Source organism: Carcharodon carcharias, chromosome 5 (assembly GCF_017639515.1).
Source record: "Carcharodon carcharias isolate sCarCar2 chromosome 5, sCarCar2.pri, whole genome shotgun sequence".
NCBI lineage: Eukaryota > Metazoa > Chordata > Chondrichthyes > Lamniformes > Lamnidae > Carcharodon > Carcharodon carcharias.
The window spans coordinates 6,448,951-6,469,469 of record NC_054471.1 but is presented as its reverse complement, the minus strand read 5'-3'; the positions used below and the strand labels follow the sequence as shown (position 1 = coordinate 6,469,469).

The 20,519-nt window shown below is 52.3% G+C and overlaps 1 protein-coding gene across 1 annotated transcript in view; it reads right to left on the bottom strand.

Moving 5' to 3' along the window:
* nfkbie (nuclear factor of kappa light polypeptide gene enhancer in B-cells inhibitor, epsilon) overlaps positions 1 to 20,519 on the bottom strand; it is a 34,784-nt gene that overhangs the window by 9,839 nt on the left and 4,426 nt on the right. The window contains exons 2-4 of the mRNA XM_041187199.1: positions 12,096 to 12,198; positions 1,827 to 2,031; positions 451 to 539 (exon numbers count right to left, since the gene is read on the bottom strand). Coding sequence (XP_041043133.1) covers positions 451 to 539; positions 1,827 to 2,031; positions 12,096 to 12,198 — 397 coding nt within the window. The remainder of the gene's footprint in view (positions 1 to 450; positions 540 to 1,826; positions 2,032 to 12,095; positions 12,199 to 20,519) is intronic.

Sequence of the window (20,519 nt, the reverse complement as noted above, 5' to 3'; positions counted from 1 at the left end):
GGGGACGGAGGGTGAGAGGGGGGGAGGGAGAGAGAGGGAGAGAGACAGAGAGAGAGAGGGGGAGGGAGATAGAGAGGGGGGGACGGAGGGTGAGAGGGGGGGAGGGAGAGAGAGAGGGGGGGAGGGGGAGAGAGAGGGGGGGAGGGGGGGAGAGAGGGGGGGAGGGGGGGAGAGAGGGGGGGAGGGAGGAGAGAGGGGGGGAGGGAGAGAGAGAGAGAGGGGGAGGGAGAGATAGGGAGAGGGGGAGGGAGGGTGAGAGGGGGGGACGGAGGGTGAGAGGGGGGGAGGAGAGAGAGAGGGAGGGAGGGAGAGAGAGAGAGGGGGGAGAGATAGGGGGCGGGGAGGGAGGGAGAGAGAGGGAGACAGAAGTTGAGATGTGCTTTAACCGAGAAGAGATAAACTGAAAGGGTTGCAAGGCCAGGAGAGAAATCCCATTGGTTGCAGCCTCACCTGGGTGTTAATGTTGCTTCCCTTTTGTAGCAGCACGGCTATGATCTCCTGGTTCTTTGTGAGAGTTGCTACATGGAGGCATGTCCTACCTACAAGCAATACAGAGGGCAAAAAATACAGAGATCAATCCATGATCGCCGGGGCCCGGACAAACGGGCCCACGCCGGGGCCCGGACAAACGGGCCCACGCCGGGGCCCGGACAAACGGGCCCACGCCGGGGCCCGGACAAACGGGCCCACGCCGGGGCCCGGACAAACGGGCTGTTCGGCTGCCGCCGGGGCCCGGACAAACGGGCTGTTCGGCTGCCGCCGGGGCCCGGACAAACGGCTGCCGCTGCTGCCGGGGCCCGGACAAACGGGCCCACGCCGGGGCCCGGACAAACGGGCCCACGCCGGGGCCCGGACAAACGGGCCCACGCCGGGGCCCGGACAAACGGGCTGCTCGGCTGCCGCCGGGGCCCGGACAAACGGGCTGCTCGGCTGCCGCCGGGGCACGGACAAACGGGCCCACGCTGGGGCCCGGACAAACAGGCTGCTCGGCTGCCGCCGGGGCCCGGACAAACGGGCTGCTCGGCTGCCGCCGGGGCCCGGACAAACGGGCTGCTCGGCTGCCGCCGGGGCCCGGACAAACGGGCTGCTCGGCTGCTGCCGGGGCACGGACAAACGGGCCCACGCCGGGGCCCGGACAAACGGGCCCACGCCGGGGCCCGGACAAACGGGCTGCTCGGCTGCCGCCGGGGCCCGGACAAACGGGCTGCTCGGCTGCCACCGGGGCACGGACAAACGGGCCCACGCCGGGGCCCGGACAAACGGGCTGCTCGGCTGCCGCCGGGGCCCGGACAAACGGGCTGCTCGGCTGCCGCCGGGGCACGGACAAACGGGCCCACGCCGGGGCCCGGACAAACGGGCTGTTCGGCTGCCGCCGGGGCCCGGACAAACGGGCTGTTCGGCTGCCGCCGGGGCCCGGACAAACGGGCCCACGCCGGGGCCCGGACAAACGGGCTGTTCGGCTGCCGCCGGGGCTGTAAGTCTTTGGAGTCAAACCAAATAAACTTAACAAATCAGGGGACAAATTAAAAGGCAGCCCCTTAAAGGGAAACTGCAAAAACAAAAGACAAAATTTAAAGGAAACTTACAAACACGAAACCAAAATGTGATCAAAGGGGTCAGTAAAACACCCCAGTCCCCACGGTGCCCACTGAGCATGGAAGGCCTCGACAGTGCCAGTGGACACTGCGTGCTCCCCCTCCAGCCACACACATAGCTGCGGAAGAGGAGCTGAACAAGCTCCTCGATCGCCTGCTGCCTGGAGCTGTTAATGGCTGTAAGTGCACACACGCCTGGGATAGATGTGTACTTGCTGGCCCCTCCCTTACCTTGCCAGTTCTGGAGTTCCATGTTCAGCTTCTTTCCCGTCTTGTTCCCTGTCAGCAGCCTCACACAGTCGAGTAGCTGGTATTGACAGGCCAGGTGGAGCGGAGTGTTCCCATTCCAGTCTTGCTGATCGAGACTTACCCCCTTCAGCATGAGCTCACGTATAACGTTCAGCTGCTCAGTGTAAACGGCTAAATGCAGGGCTGACTGAAACAAAAAGGGGACTTGCTTAAACATCATACTCTACTCCCTTGACTCCCTCTTCAAACTCCCTGACAACTCCACAGGGCCAAACCTACCCCCTCCCTCCTCCACCTCCAATCATGCAGACTCTACCACTTCCCCAATCTCCACTCACCCACCATAGGCTAAGATCCTGTCCTCACCCTCCCCAACCTGTATTCAAAGGCATTTCGACCTCACAAGTGCCAGGCATTAACCATTCCCAACAAGAGAGAATCTAACCATCACCCATTGATTTTCAATGGCATTACCATCACTGAATCCCCCACTATCAACATCCTGGGGCTTAACATTGACCAGAAACTGAACTGGACTAGCCATATAAATACTGTGGCTACAAGAGCAGGTCAGAGGTTAGGAATTCTGCGGTGAGTAACTCACCTCCTGACTCCTCAAAGCCTGTCCACCATCTACAAGGCACAGGTCAGGGGTGTGATGGAATACTGTCCACTTGCCTGGATGAGTCCATCTCCAACAACATTCAAGAAGCTGGACACCATCCAGGACAAAGCAGCTGCTTGATTGGCACCACATCCACAAACGTTCATTCCCCCCACCACCGACACACAGTAGCAGCAGTGTGTGTACCATCTACAAGAAGCACTGCAGAAACTCGCCAAGTTTCCTTGGACAGCAGCTTCCAAACCCATGACCACTACCATCTAGAAGGACAAGGGCAGCAGATAGATGAAAACACCACCACCTGGAAGTTCCCCTCCAAGTCACTCACCATCCTGACTTGGAAATATATCGCCGTTCCTTCACTGTCGCTGGGTCAAAATCCTGGAACTCCCTCCCTAACAGCACGGTGGGTGTACCTACACCACATGGACTGCAGTGGTTCAAGAAGGCAGCTCACCACCACCTTCTCAAGGGGCAATTAGGGATGGGCAATAAATGCTGGCCCAGCCAGCGAAGCCCACATCCCATAAACAAACAAAACAAAAAACAAATTGAACCTCCTACTATCCAATTAACGAACACTAAATATTCAGACAGCATATTTTCATACATGGAGGCAGGGCACGGAGAGAGGATCTGGTGAGGTTACTTACAGAATTTAAAAGAATTGGTAGGGACAAACCAGGATGTACAACCTGAGCCATTCATGACGTAGGAGAACCCCTCCTATAAAACAGCATCCTTACTGCTTCGGGCCAGAGAAATAAGCCCAGCTGAAAGCACAGATCCAGTTGTTAGAATAATACCTCAAGACTGAAGCTTTATTTTACGAAATGGAAGGATTTGGCATGGGCTGGTCCTCTGGATGCTAACCTGGCAGCCATATTTTTTCAAAAGGTCATAAGTTCACCTTGGAGCTGAGAGCAAGCAGGCCTCTTCCAAGAAATCACCTGACCTATACAGTACTTGAGGAATGAGTTGTTTGTTTGTTTGTTGAACTGCAAAACACTTTAATTAATGAAAAGCTGGGAGGTAAATAGGGAGGAAAAGAAACTTAAGTTGTGAAGCTGCTTGTTTTGAAGGCAGTCTTGTTGGAGAACAAGCTGAGAAAGGAAGGCCACCTTGACTGGCTCCCTCTCTACCTTGCCTAAAATTGTGTGTGGCTATCAACCTGTAGCCAGAGAACCCTCATCTGAGTGTAAACTGTCGGCATTTGGGCGTGTAAAGCTGAGACCAGTTGGTGAGACCGTCCAGACACACACCGGGACTAGTGGATTGTCTTCATACAAAAGAACTCCAGGTCAATGGTGTCGAGACCCTGTGGACTTTTATCCTTTATTTTATAACGCCCATCCTCCAAAGCCCATCTCTGCTGAGAGACTGTGTGTGTGTCTGTGCTGGGGGAATTCTTTAGGAAGAGACAGATAGTTATACTTCCCGATTACAACTGTGTATTAACCAATACTTGCAACTTGTTAAAAAGTTTTATTTAAAATAAATTAATCATTGAATTTTTGAAAGAAGTCTGGTCAGAGCCTCTTTTCTTCTGCTTACTAGAGGTATAGGTACACAATTGGCCATTTCTGTGAGAAAATGAAACATTTAAATTAAGGGTACTGCGGAATATTGGGGCTCCATCATTTGCGAACTCCTCCCTTCCTGGTCGTAACAGAACATGTTAGAAAATCACCTCATTAAACCCAGCCAAAGCAGCTGGAGATCCCCTGCTGTGTTAGTGCTTAAATCAGATGGGTTGACCAGTTCTGTATAGACTACAGAAAGGTCAATGCAGTAACAAAAGCAGATTCCTACCCAATTTCTTGCTTGGAAGATGGTATTGACAGAGACGGTGGCATAGTGGTATGGTCACTGGACTGGTATTCCAGAGACCCAGGGTAATGCTGGGACCTGGGTCCAAATCTCACCATGGCAGATGGTGAAATGTGAATTCAATAAGAACGTGGCTGCCAATTGTCACAAAAACCCATCTGATTCACTAATGGAAGGAAATCTGCTGTCCTTACCTGGTCTGGCCTACATGTGACTCCAGACCCACAGCAATGTGCTGGACTCTGAAATAAGCCCTGGACAAGGGAAACAAGTGCTCACCTAGTCAGTGACGTCTACATCCCATGAACGGATAATAAAACAAAAGTTGGCAGGTCCATGTTTCTTACTAAAATAGATCTGATATATTGGCAGGTTCCTTTAACACCCTGACCTAAAGAAATATCAGCCTTTGTTATGCCAGACGGGCTTTTCCAATGCCGAGTGATACCATTAAGGCTAAAAAAATTGCCCCAGCAACTCTTCAGAGACTAATGAACCAAGTGGTAGCCGATGTTCCTGATTGTGTGGTTTATCCTGATGATGTACCGATGTATAGTGACACCTGGAAATACCACTTGCAACAGCTAGAAGCCCTGTTTTAAAAACTACCATCAGCTGATTTGGTAAGAAATCTTGCCAAAAGTGAACTTGCGAAAGCGCGAGTAGCTTATCTGGGATATATTATAGGACAAGGACAAGTGTTGCCAAGAACAGTGGAAGTACACGCATTGGAGTTCCCTACCCCTGAAACTAAGCGAGAGATCATGAAGTTTTTCAGTGTGTGGGGTTTTACCACAAATTTGTACCAAATTTCAGCACTGTCCACTGATGGACTTGCTACAAAAGAAAGGCAAGGTAGTGTGAATGGGAGAGTGCCAAGCATCTTTTGAAAGGCTGAAAGCTATTTTGATTAATGAACCAAATTTCACTAAACCCTGCAAAGTAGCAACTGATGCTAGTGACCTGGGGGTAGGAGCAGTCCTGTTACAAGGAGATGAATCGGGCAGAGAAAGGCCAGTCAGATACTTTTCCAAAAAGCAGAATCATAAGAACATAAGAAATAGGAGTAGGAATAGGCCATTCGGCCCCTCAAGCCCTCCCTGCCATTCAGTAAGATCATGGTTGATTTACCCCAGGCCTCAACTGCTCTTTCATGCCAGCTCCTCATAGCCCTCAGCTCCCTGAAATTTCAAAAATCTATCTACCTCCTCTTTAAATACTTTCAGTGATCTAGCCTCTACAACTCTTTGAGGTAGACAATTCCAGACATTCACTACCCTCTGAGAGAAGAAATTCCATCGCATCTCAGTTTTAAGTGAGTGTCCCCTTATTCTGTAACTATGTCCCCTAGTTCGAGATTCCCCTACTAGTGGAAACAATATTCTCAATATCTACCCTGTCAAGCCCCCTCAGAATCTTGTACGTTTCAATAAGATCACCCCTCAGACTTCTAAAATCTAATGAATAAAGGCCTGACCTGTTTAGCCATTCTTGATAAGTCAACCCCTTCACGCCAGGAATCAGCCTAGTGAATCTCTTTTGAACTGCCTCCAATGCTAGTATATCCTTTCTTAAATACAGGGACCAAAACTGTACACAGTACTCTGGGTGCGGCCTCACCAATACCCTGTACAGTTGTAACAAGGCTTCCCTATTTTTAAACTCCAACCCCTTAGCAATACAGGCCAAAATTCCATTTGCCTTCTTAATTACTTGCTGTACCTGCATGCTAACTTTTTGTGTTTCATGCACAAGAACACCCAGATCTCTCTGTGCTGCACTTTTTCGGAGTCTCTCTCCATTTAAATAATAATCTGCCTTTTGACTCTTCCTACCAAAGTGCATGACATCATACTTTCCTACATTAAACTCTATCTGCCAAGTTTTCGCCCACTCACTCAACCTGTCTATATCCCCTTGCAGATTCCTTATGCCCTCATCACAACATACCCTCCCACCTATTTTGTATCATCAGCAAATTTGGATACTTTACACTCTGCCCCCTCCTCCAAGTCATTTAGATTGCAAATAATTGAGGCCATAGGACTGATCTTTGTAGCACTCCGCTAGTTACGCCTTTCCAACCTGAAAAAGACCCATTAATCCCAATTCTCTGTCACCTATGTGTTAACCAATCCTCAATCCATGCTAATACATTACCCCCATTGCCGTGCGCTCCTATCTTGGCCAATAACCTTTTATGTGGCACATTATTGAATGCCTTCTGGAGATCCAAATACACTACATCTACTGCTTCCCCTTTGACAACTCTGCTAATTATATCCTCAAAGAACTCTAGCAAATTTGTTAAACATGACTTCCCTATCACAAAACCATGTTGACTCTGTTTGATTGTGTTAATCTTTTCTAACTGTCCTGTTATTTCTTCCTTAATAATGGACTCTAGCATTTTCCCAATGACAGATGTTAGGCTGTCTGGCCTATAGTTTCCTGCTTTTTGTCTCCCTCCCTTTTTGAACAGGGGCATCACATTAGTGGTTTTCCAATTTGCTGGGGCTCTCCGGTAATCCAGTGAGCTCTGGAATATTTTGACCAAAGCCTCCATTGTCTCTGCAACCACTTCCTTTAAAACCCTCAGATGCAGGCCACCAGGTCCTGGTGACTTGTCTGCCTTTAGTTCCATTAGTTTGCCAAATACTTTGTTGCCCGTGATAGAGTCTGTTACAAGATCTTTCCTCCCATTAGCTCCTTGTTTATCTGATATCTTTGGGATGTTTATAGTGTCCTCCACCGTGAAGACCGATGCAAAATATTGGTTTAAATTATCTGCCATTTCCCCATTACCAATCTCCAGTCACATCCCCAAGGGTCCCACACTCACTTTAGCCACTCTCATTCATATACCCCAAGAAGCTTTTACTGTTTATTTTTATATTTCTTGCCCATTTACTTTCATAATCAATTTTCTCCCTCTTTATTAGCTTTTTAGTCATCCGCTGCTGGTTCCTAAAAAATTCCCTATCCTCTGGCCTACCACTAGCTTTCGCTGCTTTGTATACCTTAGTTTTTGATTGGACACTCTCCTTGACCACGAGTGGTTTATCCTTCTCATCGAGTCCTTCTTTTTGACCAGGATAAACTTCTGCTGAACATTTTGAAATCTCTGCTTAAACGTCTGCCACTGCTCATCCGCTGACTTTCCCCTTAGTCTATTTTCCAAGGCCACTTTAGACAACTTTACCTTCATGTAATTGCCCTTATTTAAGTTGAGGACACTGGCTTGAGACCCAAGTTGCTCACCCTCAAACTGAATCTGAAATTGACACCAGGAAAGATACTCTAAAATGGAGAAGGAAACCCTGGGCTTCCTATTGGCTCTTAAACATTTTGACGTGTATGTTCATGGATTCAGGGATATTGTCCACATTGTGGGGAACGATAATGTCATTGTTGATGCTTTGTCTGGAAGTTAACCTTGCCTTAAATTTGCTAAAGGCCAAAATGGTACAGAGAGTAACTTTATATAAAAGTGAATGAATGAGTGTGTGGGTGTGTTTTGTATTTTTTGTTGATGTGTATTACACTTTGTAACAAAACACATAGAAATACAGCCTTTCATTTCTCCAAGGTGGGAAGTGTCATGAACACTTTAACCAAAGAAAATGGTTCATCTTCAAGGAAAGAACATTCTGGAAAAATTTGTATTTTAAAAGACACTGTCCCTTCAAGGGTTAATGCAGGAACTCTGCCATTCCTGGAAAAAGGTTCCTTTTACAAGAAAAGGTGATGAAGCAGTTGTAAAGGAGCTGGAAACCTCTTGAACCAGGTGGACTGTGTACAAAGGGGGGTTTATGGCTCCAAAAGCAAAGCTATGTCTGGAAAACTGTGTTTAAAAGTTGGTTTTTGGTTTGCTTTAAAAAAGAAGTACCAACTGTTTGTGAGAAAGAGACAGCAGAACTAGTCGCAGGTGAATATAAGCTGCTCCTAAGTTGCTCTACGTGCTGGAATTGAGTACCTGCAAGTGTTCTTCAAGTCCCCCTAGAAATCAGTACAAGAGTCATCGACTGTTTCACAGATCAGTGCTGAGAGACCAACCATATAACCCAGACACCATTTCAAGGACACCATCATTTCTCTTTTTTTAGGCAGTGGCCTAGTGTGATTCACTATGTCCTTGAGGGAAGGAAATCTGCAGTCCCTACCTGGTCTGGCCTACATGTGATTCCAGATCCACAGCCATGTGGTTGACTCTTAAATGGCCTAGGGAGCCACTCAGTTCCTCAAGGGTAATTAGGGATGGGCAATAAATACGGACCGAGCCAGTGACGCCCATGTCTCATAAATGAATGAAAAAAATTGACTTTTAACCTTTGGCAGAATTCCTCTATTTTCATTTTATTTGTGTGTGTGTGTGTGTGGGGGTGTGTGCACGCATGTGGGGGTGTGTGCACGCATGTGGGGGTGTGTGCACGCATGTGGGGGTGTGTGCACGCATGTGGGGGTGTGTGCACGCATGCGGGGGTGTGTGCACGCATGCGGGGGTGTGTGCACGCATGCGGGGGTGTGTGCACGCATGCGGGGGTGTGTGCACGCATGCGGGGGTGTGTGCACGCATGCGGGGGTGTGTGCACGCATGCGGGGGTGTGTGCACGCATGTGGGGGTGTGTGCTCATGTGGGGGGTGTGTGCTCGCGTGGGGGGTGTGTGCTCATGTGGGGGTGTGTGCACGCATGTGGGGGTGTGTGCACGCATGTGGGGGTGTGTGCTCGCATGTGGGGGTGTGTGCTCGCATGTGGGGGTGTGTGCACGCATGTGGGGGTGTGTGCTCGCATGTGGGGGTGTGTGCACGCATGTGGGGGTGTGTGCTCGCATGTGGGGGTGTGTGCACGCATGTGGGGGTGTGCGCTCACGCGGGGGGTGTGCTCATGCGGGGGGTTGTGCTCATGTGGGGGTGTGTGCTCATGCGGGGGTGTGTGCACGCATGCGGGGGTGTGTGCACGCATGTGGGAGTGTGTGCACGCATGTTGGGGTGTGTGCTCATGCGGGGGTGTGTGCTCATGCGGGTGTGTGCTCATGCGGGTGTGTGCTCATGTGGGTGTGTGCGCTCATGCGGGTGTGTGCTCTCATGCGGGGGGGTGTGCTCATGCGGGGGGGTGTGCTCATGCGGGGGGGTGTGCTCATGCGGGGGTGTGTGCTCATGTGGGGGTGTGTGCTCATGCGGGGGTGTGCTCATGCGGGGGTGTGTGCTCATGCGGGGGTGTGCTCATGCGGGGGTGTGCTCATGCGGGGGTGTGCTCATGCGGGTGTGTGCTCATGCGGGTGTGTGCTCATGCGGGTGTGTGCTCATGTGGGGGTGTGCGCTCATGCGGGTGTGTGTGCTCATGCGGGGGGGTGCTCATGCGGGGGGGTGCTCATGCGGGGGGGTGTGCTCATGCGGGTGTGTGCTCATGTGGGGGTGTGTGCTCATGCGGCTGTGTGCTCATGCGGCTGTGTGCTCATGCGGGTGTGTGCTCATGCGGGTGTGTGCTCATGCGGGTGTGTGCTCATGCGGGTGTGTGCTCATGCGGGGGTGTGTGCTCATGAGGGTGTGTGCTCATGCGGGGGGGTGTGCTCATGCGGGGGGGTGTGCTCATGCGGGGGGGTGTGCTCATGCAGGTGTGTGCTCATGCGGGTGTGTGCTCATGCGGGTGTGTGCTCATGCGGGGGTGTGCTCATGCGGGGGTGTGCGCTCATGCGGGGGTGTGCGCTCATGCGGGGGGGTGTGCTCATGCGGGGGGGTGTGCTCATGCGGGGGTGTGCTCATGCGGGGGTGTGTGCTCATGCGGGGGTGTGTGCTCATGCGGGGGTGTGCTCATGCGGGGGGGTGTGCTCATGCGGGGGGGTGTGCTCATGCGGGGGGGTGTGCTCATGCGGGGGGGTGTGCTCATGCGGGGGGGTGTGCTCATGCGGGGGGGTGTGCTCATGCGGGGGGGTGTGCTCATGCGGGGGGGTGTGCTCGCATGTGGGGGGGTGTGCTCATGTGGGGGTGTGTGCTCATGTGGGGGTGTGTGCTCATGCGGGTGTGTGCTCATGCGGGTGTGTGCTCATGCGGGTGTGTGTGCTAATGTGGAGGTGTGTGCTCATGTGGGGGTGTGTGCTCATGTGGGGGTGTGTGCTCATGCGGGTGTGTGCTCATGCGGGTGTGTGCTCATGCGGGTGTGTGCTCATGTGGGGGTGTGTGCTCATGCGGGGGTGTGCTCATGTGGGGGTGTGTGCTCATGCGGGGGTGTGCTCATGCGGGTGTGTGCTCATGTGGGGGTGTGTGCTCATGCGGGTGTACGCTCATGCGGGTGTGTGCTCATGTGGGGGTGTGCTCATGTGGGGGTGTGTGCTCATGCAGGTGTGTGCTCATGCGGGTGTGTGCTCATGCGGGTGTGCGCTCATGCGGGTGTGTGCTCGCATGTGGGGGTGTGCGCTCATGCGGGTGTGCGCTCATGCGGGTGTGCGCTCATGCGGGTGTGCGCTCATGCGGGTGTGCGCTCATGCGGGGGTGTGCGCTCATGCGGGGGGGTGTGCTCATGCGGGGGGGGTGTGCACATGCGGGGGGGTGTGCTCATGCGGGGGGGTGCTCATGTGGGGGTGTGCTCATGCGGGGGTGTGCTCATGCGGGTGTGCGCTCATGTGGGGGTGTGTGCTCGCATGTGGGGGTGTGCTCATGTGGGGGTGTGCGCTCATGCGGGGTGTGTGCTCATGCGAGTGTGTGCTCATGTGGGGGTGTGTGCTTGCATGTGGGGGTGTGCTCATGTGGGGGTGTGTGCTCATGCGGATGTGGGGGTGTGCTCATGTGGGGGTGTGTGCTCATGCGGGTGTGTGCTCGCATGTGGGGGTGTGTGCGCTCATGCGGGTGTGCGTTCATGCGGGTGTGCGCTCATGCGGGTGTGCGCTCATGCGGGTGTGCGCTCATGCGGGTGTGCGCTCATGCGGGTGTGCGCTCATGCGGGTGTGTGCGCTCATGCGGGTGTGCGCTCATGCGGGTTTGTGCTCATGTGGGGGTGTGCTCATGTGGGGGTGTGCTCATGCGGGTGTGCGCTCATGTGGGGGTGTGTGCTCACATGTGGGGGTGTGCTCATGTGGGGGTGTGTGCTCATGCGGGTGTGTGCTCATGTGGGGGGGTGTGCTCATGCGGGTGTGTGCTCGCATGTCGGGGTGTGTGCTCATGTGGGGGTGTGTGCTCATGCGGGTGTGTGCGCTCATGCGGGTGTGTGCGCTCATGCGGGTGTGTGCGCTCATGCGGGGGGGTGTGCTCATGCGGGTGTGCACGCATGGGGATGTGTGTGTGCGTGCTCGTGTATGTGTGCGTGCTCGTGTATGTGTGCGTGCTCGTGTATGTGTGCGTGCTCGTGTATGTGTGCATGCTCGTGTATCTGTGCGTGCTCATGTATCTGTGCGTGCTCATGTATCTGTGCGTGCTCGTGTATGTGTGCGCGCATAAGAAACTTAGGGCATTTCAAAAGGGTATACTTTCATTTTTCATACTTTACGTTAATAAGCTTTGCCTTTCTATTGGACAAGTCTGGTTTGATAATAAGCTAATAATTTGGTTGTTTTGTGAAGGAAGCTGGGCATTGAGTGGTCACTGTGAGATTAATAGATAAAGCACATATTTGGTGACATAACTAGCTGGGAACATGATTTCCGTACATGCTGTGACCTGTGGAGTAGTGGGACTAGAGACACAGTGCACTCCTCCCATCCCGGTGGTAATAAAACACGTGCATGCACACACAGCCCCCAAGACAAACTCCCACTCACTGTGGGAAGCCCCTCCCACAGCCCGCTTAACACAACAGTCGTCACCTGGAACAGATCGTTCTGCATGTTCAACACTTCCACTGTGAAGTAAGAAATGAAATGGAGGGCGCACTCTTCAGCTTTGTGGATTATTGCAAGGTGTACGATCCTGAAAGAGAAAGAGAGAGTGAGGTGGAGAGATCGAGGGTGACAGAAAGAAAGTGTGAGGTGGGGAGCGGGACAGAGAGGATAAGCAGTCAGCGGGAGAGGGGGAGAGTGGGGGGGGGAACATGTGGTTAGTGAGATCACAGAGCCAGATATTACCCTGAAGCTGCGGGGACATGTGTTACTCAGATATTTACAGAATTCAAGGGCATGTGTTCAAAGGAGCAGGGGAAAGAAACCAGCAGCTCCCAGGCCCAAACCCAAGCCAGGCCCCAGGCCCCAGGCCCCAGGCCCCAGGGCCCAGGGCCCAGGGCCCAGGGCCCAGGGCCCAGGCCTGCTGAAGCTCAGCAGATGGGCGAGGTCTGCCCTTCACATAATAATCATACAAAGTTTATGGCACAGAAAGAGGCCACTAGGCCCATCATGTCTGCGCCGGCTGAAAAATGAGCCACTCAGCCTAATCCCGCTTTCCAGTATTTGGTCCATAGCCCTGCAGGTGTATAACCAAATACCTATTAAATGTTGAGGGTTTCTGCCTCTAGTACCCTCACAGGCAGTGAGTTCCAGACCCTCACAACCCTGGGTGAAAAAGCTGTTCCTCATCTACCCTCTAAATCTTTCTACCAATCACTTTAAATCTATGCCCCCTAGTCACTGACCTCTCTGCTAAGGTAAACAGACCCTTCCCATTCACTATCCAGGCCCCTCACAATTTTGTATATCTCAATCAAATTACCCTCAGCGACCCCAGTTCCAAGGGGAACAACCCCAGCCTCTCCAATCTTCCCTCCTAGCTGCAATAGTCCTGGCAACATCCTGGTAAATCTCCTCTGTACCCTCTCACACGCAATGACATCCCTTCTATAATGAGGTGACCAGAACTGCACACAGCACTCAAGCTGTGGTCTAACTAATGTTTTACACAGTTCCAACATAACCTCCCTGCTCTTATATTCTAAAGCTCGGCTAAAGGAAAGGATTCCATGTGCCTTCTTCACCACCATGTCACCTGTACTGCTACCTTCAGGCGTCTGTGGACATTCCCGCCAAGACCCCTCACTTCCTCTACACTCTTCAGTATCCTCCCATTAATTGTGTAATCCTTTGCCTCGTTTGACATCCCCAAATGCACAACCTCAGGGCTGAATTCATGTGTCACTTTTCTGCCCACCCTGCAAGCTACCACACAGCCAATTTGTGTGTCGTCTGCAAATTTCTTCACCATGTCCTCAGAATTTATGTCCAAGTCATTAATATATACTACAAAAAGCAGAGGATCTAGTACTGAGCCCTGTGGAATCCTACTGGAAACAGCCTTCCAGTCACAAAAACACCCCTCAACTATTACCCTTTGTTTCCTGCCAGAGCCAAAATGGGATTTTATTATTTTTGTATTTATATTTTGAAAATTCATTTATGGGATTTGGGCTTTGCTGGCTGGGCTGTTAGAGAGGGAGTTCCAAGATTGTGACCCAGCGGCAGTGAAGAAACGGTGATATATTTCCAAGTCAGGATGGTGAGTGACTTGGAGGGGAACCTCCAGGTGGTGGTGTTCCCATCTATCTGCTGCCTTTGTCCCTCTAGATGGTAGTGGTCGTGGGTCTGGAAGGTGCTGTCGAAGGAGGCTTGGTGAGTTCCTGCAGTGCATCATATAGATGGTACACACACAGCTGCTACTGTGCGTTGGTGGTGGAGGGAGTGAATGTTTGTGGATGTGGTGCCAATCAAGTGGGCTGCTTTGTCCTGGATGGTGTCGAGCTTCTTGAGTGTTGTGGGTGCTGTACTCATCCAGGTAAGTGGGGAGTATTCCATCACACTCCTGACTTGTGCCTTATAGATGGTGGACAGGCTTTAGGGAGCCAGGAGGTGAGTTACTTGTCGCACGATTCTGAGCCTCTGACCTGCTCTTCTAGACACACTATTTATATGGCTAGCTCATTTCAGTTTCTGGTCAATGGTAACCCCCAGGATGTTGATAGTGGGGGATTCAGTGATGGTAATGCAATTGAACATCAAGGGGTGATGGTTAGATTCTCTCTTGTTGGAGATGGTCACTGCCTGACACTTGTGTGGTGTGAATGTTACTTGTCACTTGCCAGCCCAAGCCTGGATATTGTCCAGGTCTTGCTGCATTTGGACATAAACTGCTTTAGTGTCTGAGGAGTCACGAATGATGCTTAACATTGTGCAATCATTAGCGAACATCCCTGCTTCTGACCTTACACAGGAAGGAAGGTCATTGATGAAGTGGCTGAAGATGTTTGGGCCGAGGACACTAACCTGATGAACTCCTGCAGTGATCTCCTGGAGCTGAGATGATTGGCCTCCAACCACCACAACCATCTTACTTTGTGCTAGGTATGACTTCAACCAGTCTATCCCTGCGACAGTGCAGTACTCCCTCAGTACTGACCCTTTGACAGTGCAGCGCTCCCTCAGTACTGACCAACATTGCAGCGCTCCCTCAGTACTGACCAACATTGCAGCACTCCCTCAGTACTGACCCTCTGACAGTGCAGCACTCCCTCAGTACTGACCCTGACAGTGCAGCACTTCCTCAGTACTGACCCTCTGACAGAGCAGCACTTCCTCAGTACTGACCCTCTGACAGAGCAGCACTTCCTCAGTACTGACCCTCTGACAGTGCAGCACTTCCTCAGTACTGACCCTCTGACAGAGCAGCACTTCCTCAGTACTGACCCTCTGACAGTGCAGCACTTCCTCAATACTGACCCTCTGACAGTGCAGCACTTCCTCAGTACTGACCCTCTGACAGTGCAGCACTTCCTCAGTAGTGACCCCCCAACACTGTAGCCCTCCCTCAGAACTGACCCTCTGACCACGCAGCACTCCCTCAGTACTGACCCTCTGACAGTGCAGCACTCCCTCAGTACTGAACCTCTGACAGTGCAGCGCTCCCTCAGTACTGACCCTCTGACAGTGCAGCGCTCCCTCAGTACTGACCCCCTGACAGTGCAGCACTCCCTCAGTACTGACCCTCTGACAGTGCGGCACTCCCTCAGTACTGACCCTCTGACAGTGCAGCACTCCCTCAGTACTGACCCTCTGACAGTGCAGCACTCCCTCAGTACTGACCCTCTGACAGTGCAGCACTCCCTCAGTACTGACCCTCTGACAGTGCAGCACTCCCTCAGTACTGCACTGGGGATTGATGCCCGGTATAATGGGTTGAAGTATCTGGAGTAAGGCTGGAAGCTATGGTTTTCTGGCTCAGAGGTGAGCGTGTTTCTCACAGAGTAAACTTGACATATCTAGCTGCATGGAATGGACAGCTGCAGCTCACTGCACTGTCAGCTACTGAGCTTTCTCATGTGCTCGGAGCCAGATCTAAAACCTTCACCAAAAGCTGAGGAGGGTGGAGTAGGGTTTAACACTTCAGATCCTGTGTAAACCGAAACCCATGGCCGTCCTAGAGCTGTCTGTGTCTTCCCACCTGTCCAGGGGTCAGCCTGTCTGTCCAAGTGCCTGTCCCGGGGTCAGCCTGTCTGTCCAAGTGCCTGTCTGGGGGGGGAGATCAGCCTGTCTGTCCAAGTGCCTGTCCCGGGGTCAGCCTGTCTGTCCAAGTGTCTGTCCCGGGGTCAGCCTGTCTGTCCAAGTGCCTGTCTGGGGGGGGAGATCAGCCTGTCTGTCCAAGTGCCTGTCTGGGGGGGGAGATCAGCCTGTCTGTCCAAGTGTCTGTCTGGGGGGGAGATCAGCCTATCTGTCCAAGTGTCTGTCCCGAGGTCAGCCTGTCTGTCCAAGTGCCTGTCTGGGGGGGAGATCAGCCTGTCTGTCCAAGTGCCTGTCTGGGGGGGAGATCAGCCTGTCTGTCCAAGTGCCTGTCTGGGGGGGAGATCAGCCTGTCTGTCCAAGTGCCTGTCTGGGGGGGAGATCAGCCTATCTGTCCAAGTGTCTGTCCCGGGGTCAGCCTGTCTGTCCAAGTGCCTGTCTGGGGGGGGAGATCAGCCTGTCTGTCCAAGTGTCTGTCCCGGGGTCAGCCTGTCTGTCCAAGTGTCTGTCCCGGGGTCAGCCTGTCTGTCCAAGTGCCTGTCCCGGGGTCAGCCTGTCTGTCCAAGTGCCTGTCTGGGGGGGAGATCAGTCTGTCTGTCCAAGTGTCTGTCTGGGGGGGAGATCAGCCTGTCTGTCCAAGTGTCTGTCTGGGGGGGAGATCAGCCTGTCTGTCCAAGTGTCTGTCTGGGGGGGAGATCAGCCTATCTGTCCAAGTGTCTGTCTGGGGGGGAGATCAGCCTATCTGTCCAAGTGTCTGTCCCGGGGTCAGCCTGTCTGTCCAAGTGCCTGTCTGGGGGGGGAGATCAGCCTGTCTGTCCAAGTGTCTGTCTGGGGGGGAGATCAGCCTATCTGTCCAAGTGTCTGTCCCGGGGTCAGCCTGTCTGTCCAAGTGCCTGTCTGGGGGGGAGATCAGCCTGTCTGTCCAAGTGCCTGTCTGGGGGGGAGATCAGCCTGTCTGTCCAAGTGCCTGTCTGCGGGGGGAGATCAGCCTGTCTGTCCAAGTGCCTGTCTGGGGGGGGAGATCAGCCTGTCTGTCCAAGTGCCTGTTTGGGGGGGGAGATCAGCCTGTCTGTCCAAGTGTCTGCCTGGGGGGGAGATCAGCCTATCTGTCCAAGTGTCTGTCCCGGGGTCAGCCTGTCTGTCCAAGTGCCTGTCTGGGGGGGAGATCAGCCTGTCTGTCCAAGTGCCTGTCTGGGGGGGAGATCAGTCTGTCTGTCCAAGTGTCTGTCTGGGGGGGAGATCAGCCTATCTGTCCAAGTGTCTGTCCCAGGGTCAGCCTGTCTGTCCAAGTGCCTGTCTGGGGGGGGAGATCAGCCTGTCTGTCCAAGTGTCTGTCTGGGAGGGAGATCAGCCTATCTGTCCAAGTGTCTGTCCCGGGGTCAGCCTGTCTGTCCAAGTGCCTGTCTGGGGGGGGGAGATCAGCCTGTCTGTCCAAGTGCCTGTCCCGGGGTCAGCCTGTCTGTCCAAGTGCCTGTCTGGGGGGGAGATCAGCCTGTCTGTCCAAGTGCCTGTCTGGGGGGGAGATCAGCCTGTCTGTCCAAGTGCCTGTCTGGGGGGGAGATCAGCCTGTCTGTCCAAGTGCCTGTCTGGGGGGGAGATCAGCCTGTCTGTCCAAGTGCCTGTCTGGGGGGGAGATCAGCCTGTCTGTCCAAGTGCCTGTCTGGGGTGAGATCAGCTTGTCTGTCCAAGTGCCTGTCTGGGGGGGGAGATCAGCCTGTCTGTCCAAGTGCCTGTCTGGGGGGGAGATCAGCCTGTCTGTCCAAGTGCCTGTCTGGGGGGGAGATCAGCCTGTCTGTCCAAGTGTCTGTCTGGGGGGGAGATCAGCCTGTCTGTCCAAGTGCCTGTCTGGGGGGGAGATCAGCCTGTCTGTCCAAGTGCCTGTCTGGGGGGGAGATCAGCCTGTCTGTCCAAGTGTCTGTCTGGGGGGGAGATCAGCCTATCTGTCCAAGTGTCTGTCTGGGGGGGGAGATCAGCCTGTCTGTCCAAGTGTCTGTCTGGGGGGGGGGATCAGCCTGTCTGTCCAAGTGCCTGTCCCGGAGTCAGCCTGTCTGTCCAAGTGCCTGTCTGGGGGGGGAGATCAGCCTGTCTGTCCAAGTGCCTGTCTGGGGGGGGGAGATCAGCCTGTCTGTCCAAGTGCCTGTCTGGGGGGGGGATCAGCCTGTCTGTCCAAGTGCCTGTCTGGGGGGGGAGATCAGCCTGTCTGTCCAAGTGTCTGTCTGGGGGGGGGATCAGCCTGTCTGTCCAAGTGCCTGTCCCGGAGTCAGCTTGTCTGTCCAAGTGCCTGTCTGGGGGGGGGGGAAATCAGCCTGTCTGTCCAAGTGCCTGTCGGGGGCAGGGGTGGGGGGGGTCAACCTGTCCTTCCAAGTGCCTGTCACACCATAACCTTCTATTCTTTACTCCCTTGGGCATCTCCCTGAAGCAATCGATATTATTCACCACTCCCTGTGCGTTCCACATTCACACCGCTCTCTACATAACAAAACTTCTCCTGAATTCCCACTTGGATTCATGAGTGACTATTTTATATTTATGGCCCCTAGGTTTGGAATATGGAGCAGTGTGGTCTAATCAAGTTTAACATCAATTGTCTCGGCTTCAATTCTATCCCTTTAAAAATGAATGTTTAACTTGCTGTTTTAATCGCGTTCATCAACCTACATCGCTGTTGTCAGTGATTTGCGTGTCTGTATTTTTCTTAATTCTTTCATGGGATGTAGGCTTCAGCCATGATCTCATTGAACAGAGAAACAGACTTGAGGGGCCGAATGGCCTCCTCTTCTTCCTCTGTTCCCTCTAATCACGAGCCCATAATGACACGGGTACCCTCTCGGGAGAATAGCAAAGGGCCCACTTCACTTTGAGGAGTGTTATCAGCTCAATTTATGATGTCTGTGTGGGCTATCTCAGTTCGCAGTCTATGAACATTGTACTAAAAGGGACAGGATGTTCCAATGCTGTGGTTGCTGTCAAGTAACAAGGGTTACTCCCTATGGGAGTGTGTTGAAAAGCCACCCAGAGCAGTTCAAGAGTCAGTCAATTTTAATCAGAGTCAGGAGCAAGGGAAGAAGCTCCATGTGAGGAGCTGGGCTGGGGGCTCGGTGCAGCCAAGAGTTGGGTGACTGGGAAAGTTATGAAGAGGGCATGAGGAGGTTGCAGATGAATATAAATAGGTTGAGTGAGTGAGGAGGCAAAGATCTGGCAAATCGAGTTTAATGTGGGAAAATGTGAGCATTTTCACTTTGGCAGGAAGAACAAAAAAAGCAGAGTATTACTTAAATGGTGAATGGCTGCATAATTCTGAGGCGCAGAAGACAGAGTTTCAAGAGATTTTGTAACTCACAGTGAATCCTAACATCTGGGTGGGTGAGAAATCCATAGTTTCAATCTGTCATTTACTGTGTCGTGTGGGGTGTTCGACCACAGTTGATCTGTAAATTCACACGTACCTCACACTAACCCTGAATGTTAGAGTATCAGGTAGACCTTGTAATTGTTTTTTTATTTCTAAAAACTTACAAAAGAAAAAGCAAGTTTGTTCAAACTATGTTTGTTCAAAACCCGTGTGAATCTTGTGGCTTTTTTTCAAAAACACGTGTCTTTAATCTCAAGCTTGATTAACTTTAAACAAAATGTTACTATGGGGACCTCCCCCCACATCCTGGGGTCTGGCCAAGGTTGGCAACAGGGGAAATGAGAATGTGAATTTTGAGGCAGTGGGGCGTTACAATGTGATGAGGTGGTGGAGCAGATTCAATTGTAAAATCAAAAAGGAATCCAATAAATAGTTGAAAAGAAGAAATTCACAGGGCTTGAAAGAAAGAGAAGTAGTGAGTTACACAATCTCTTGAAGCTCTGTCTTCTTCACAAGGGATTCCAATTCTGTACTTGCCGATCTGGTCTCGGAACTCCCTCAAACCCTCTCCGACTCAGACTGCCTCAATGGCTGCTCCCTTCAGCCTTTGCTCCTCAGGACTTCTCCCGAGCCCTGACAGCCTGGCAACTGCTCACCACAACACCTCTGCTGCCTGGAGCTGCTTCTCCCTTCTTCTGAACACACCCAGCCACCTTTTTGTGACTCATACTGGAACACCTAGATCCCTCTGCGCCTCAGAATTATGCAGCCGTACTCCACTTAAGTAATACTCTGCTTTTTTTAATACTCATTCAAAGAGCCAGTACAGACATGATGGGTCAAATAGTCTTTTTCTGCAATATATCCCCACTGTTTAAAAAAGGAAGGCGAGAGAAACAGGAAATTACAAACCTGTTAGCCTCACGTCAGGAAAATGCTAGAATCTGTAGTAAAGGATGTGATAAATGGCTACCTGCATAATAATGATCTGATAGGGCACAGTCAACATGGATTTATAGAAACATAGGAGCAGGAGTAGCTTATTCAACCCTTCCAGCCTTTTTTAATTCATCGATGGGATGCGGGCATCACTGGCGAGGCCAGCATTTATTGCCCATCCCTAATTGCCCTTGAAAAGGCATTTTTTTTTTTTTAAAAGAGTCAACCACATTGCTGTAGGTTTGGAGACACATGTAGGCCTGACCAGGTAAGAATGGCAGATTTCCTTCCCTGAAAGACATTAGTGAACGAGATGAGTTCATACAACAATCGACAATGATTTCGTGGTCAGCTTTTAGTTCCAGATTTATTTCTTGAATTCAAAATTTCATCATCTGGCGTGGTGGGATTTGAACCCGGTTCCCCAGAGAACCACCCTGGGTCTCTGGATTACTAGTCCAGCGACAATACCACTACACCACTGCCTCCACCTACTCCGCCATTCAATATGATCATGGCTGATC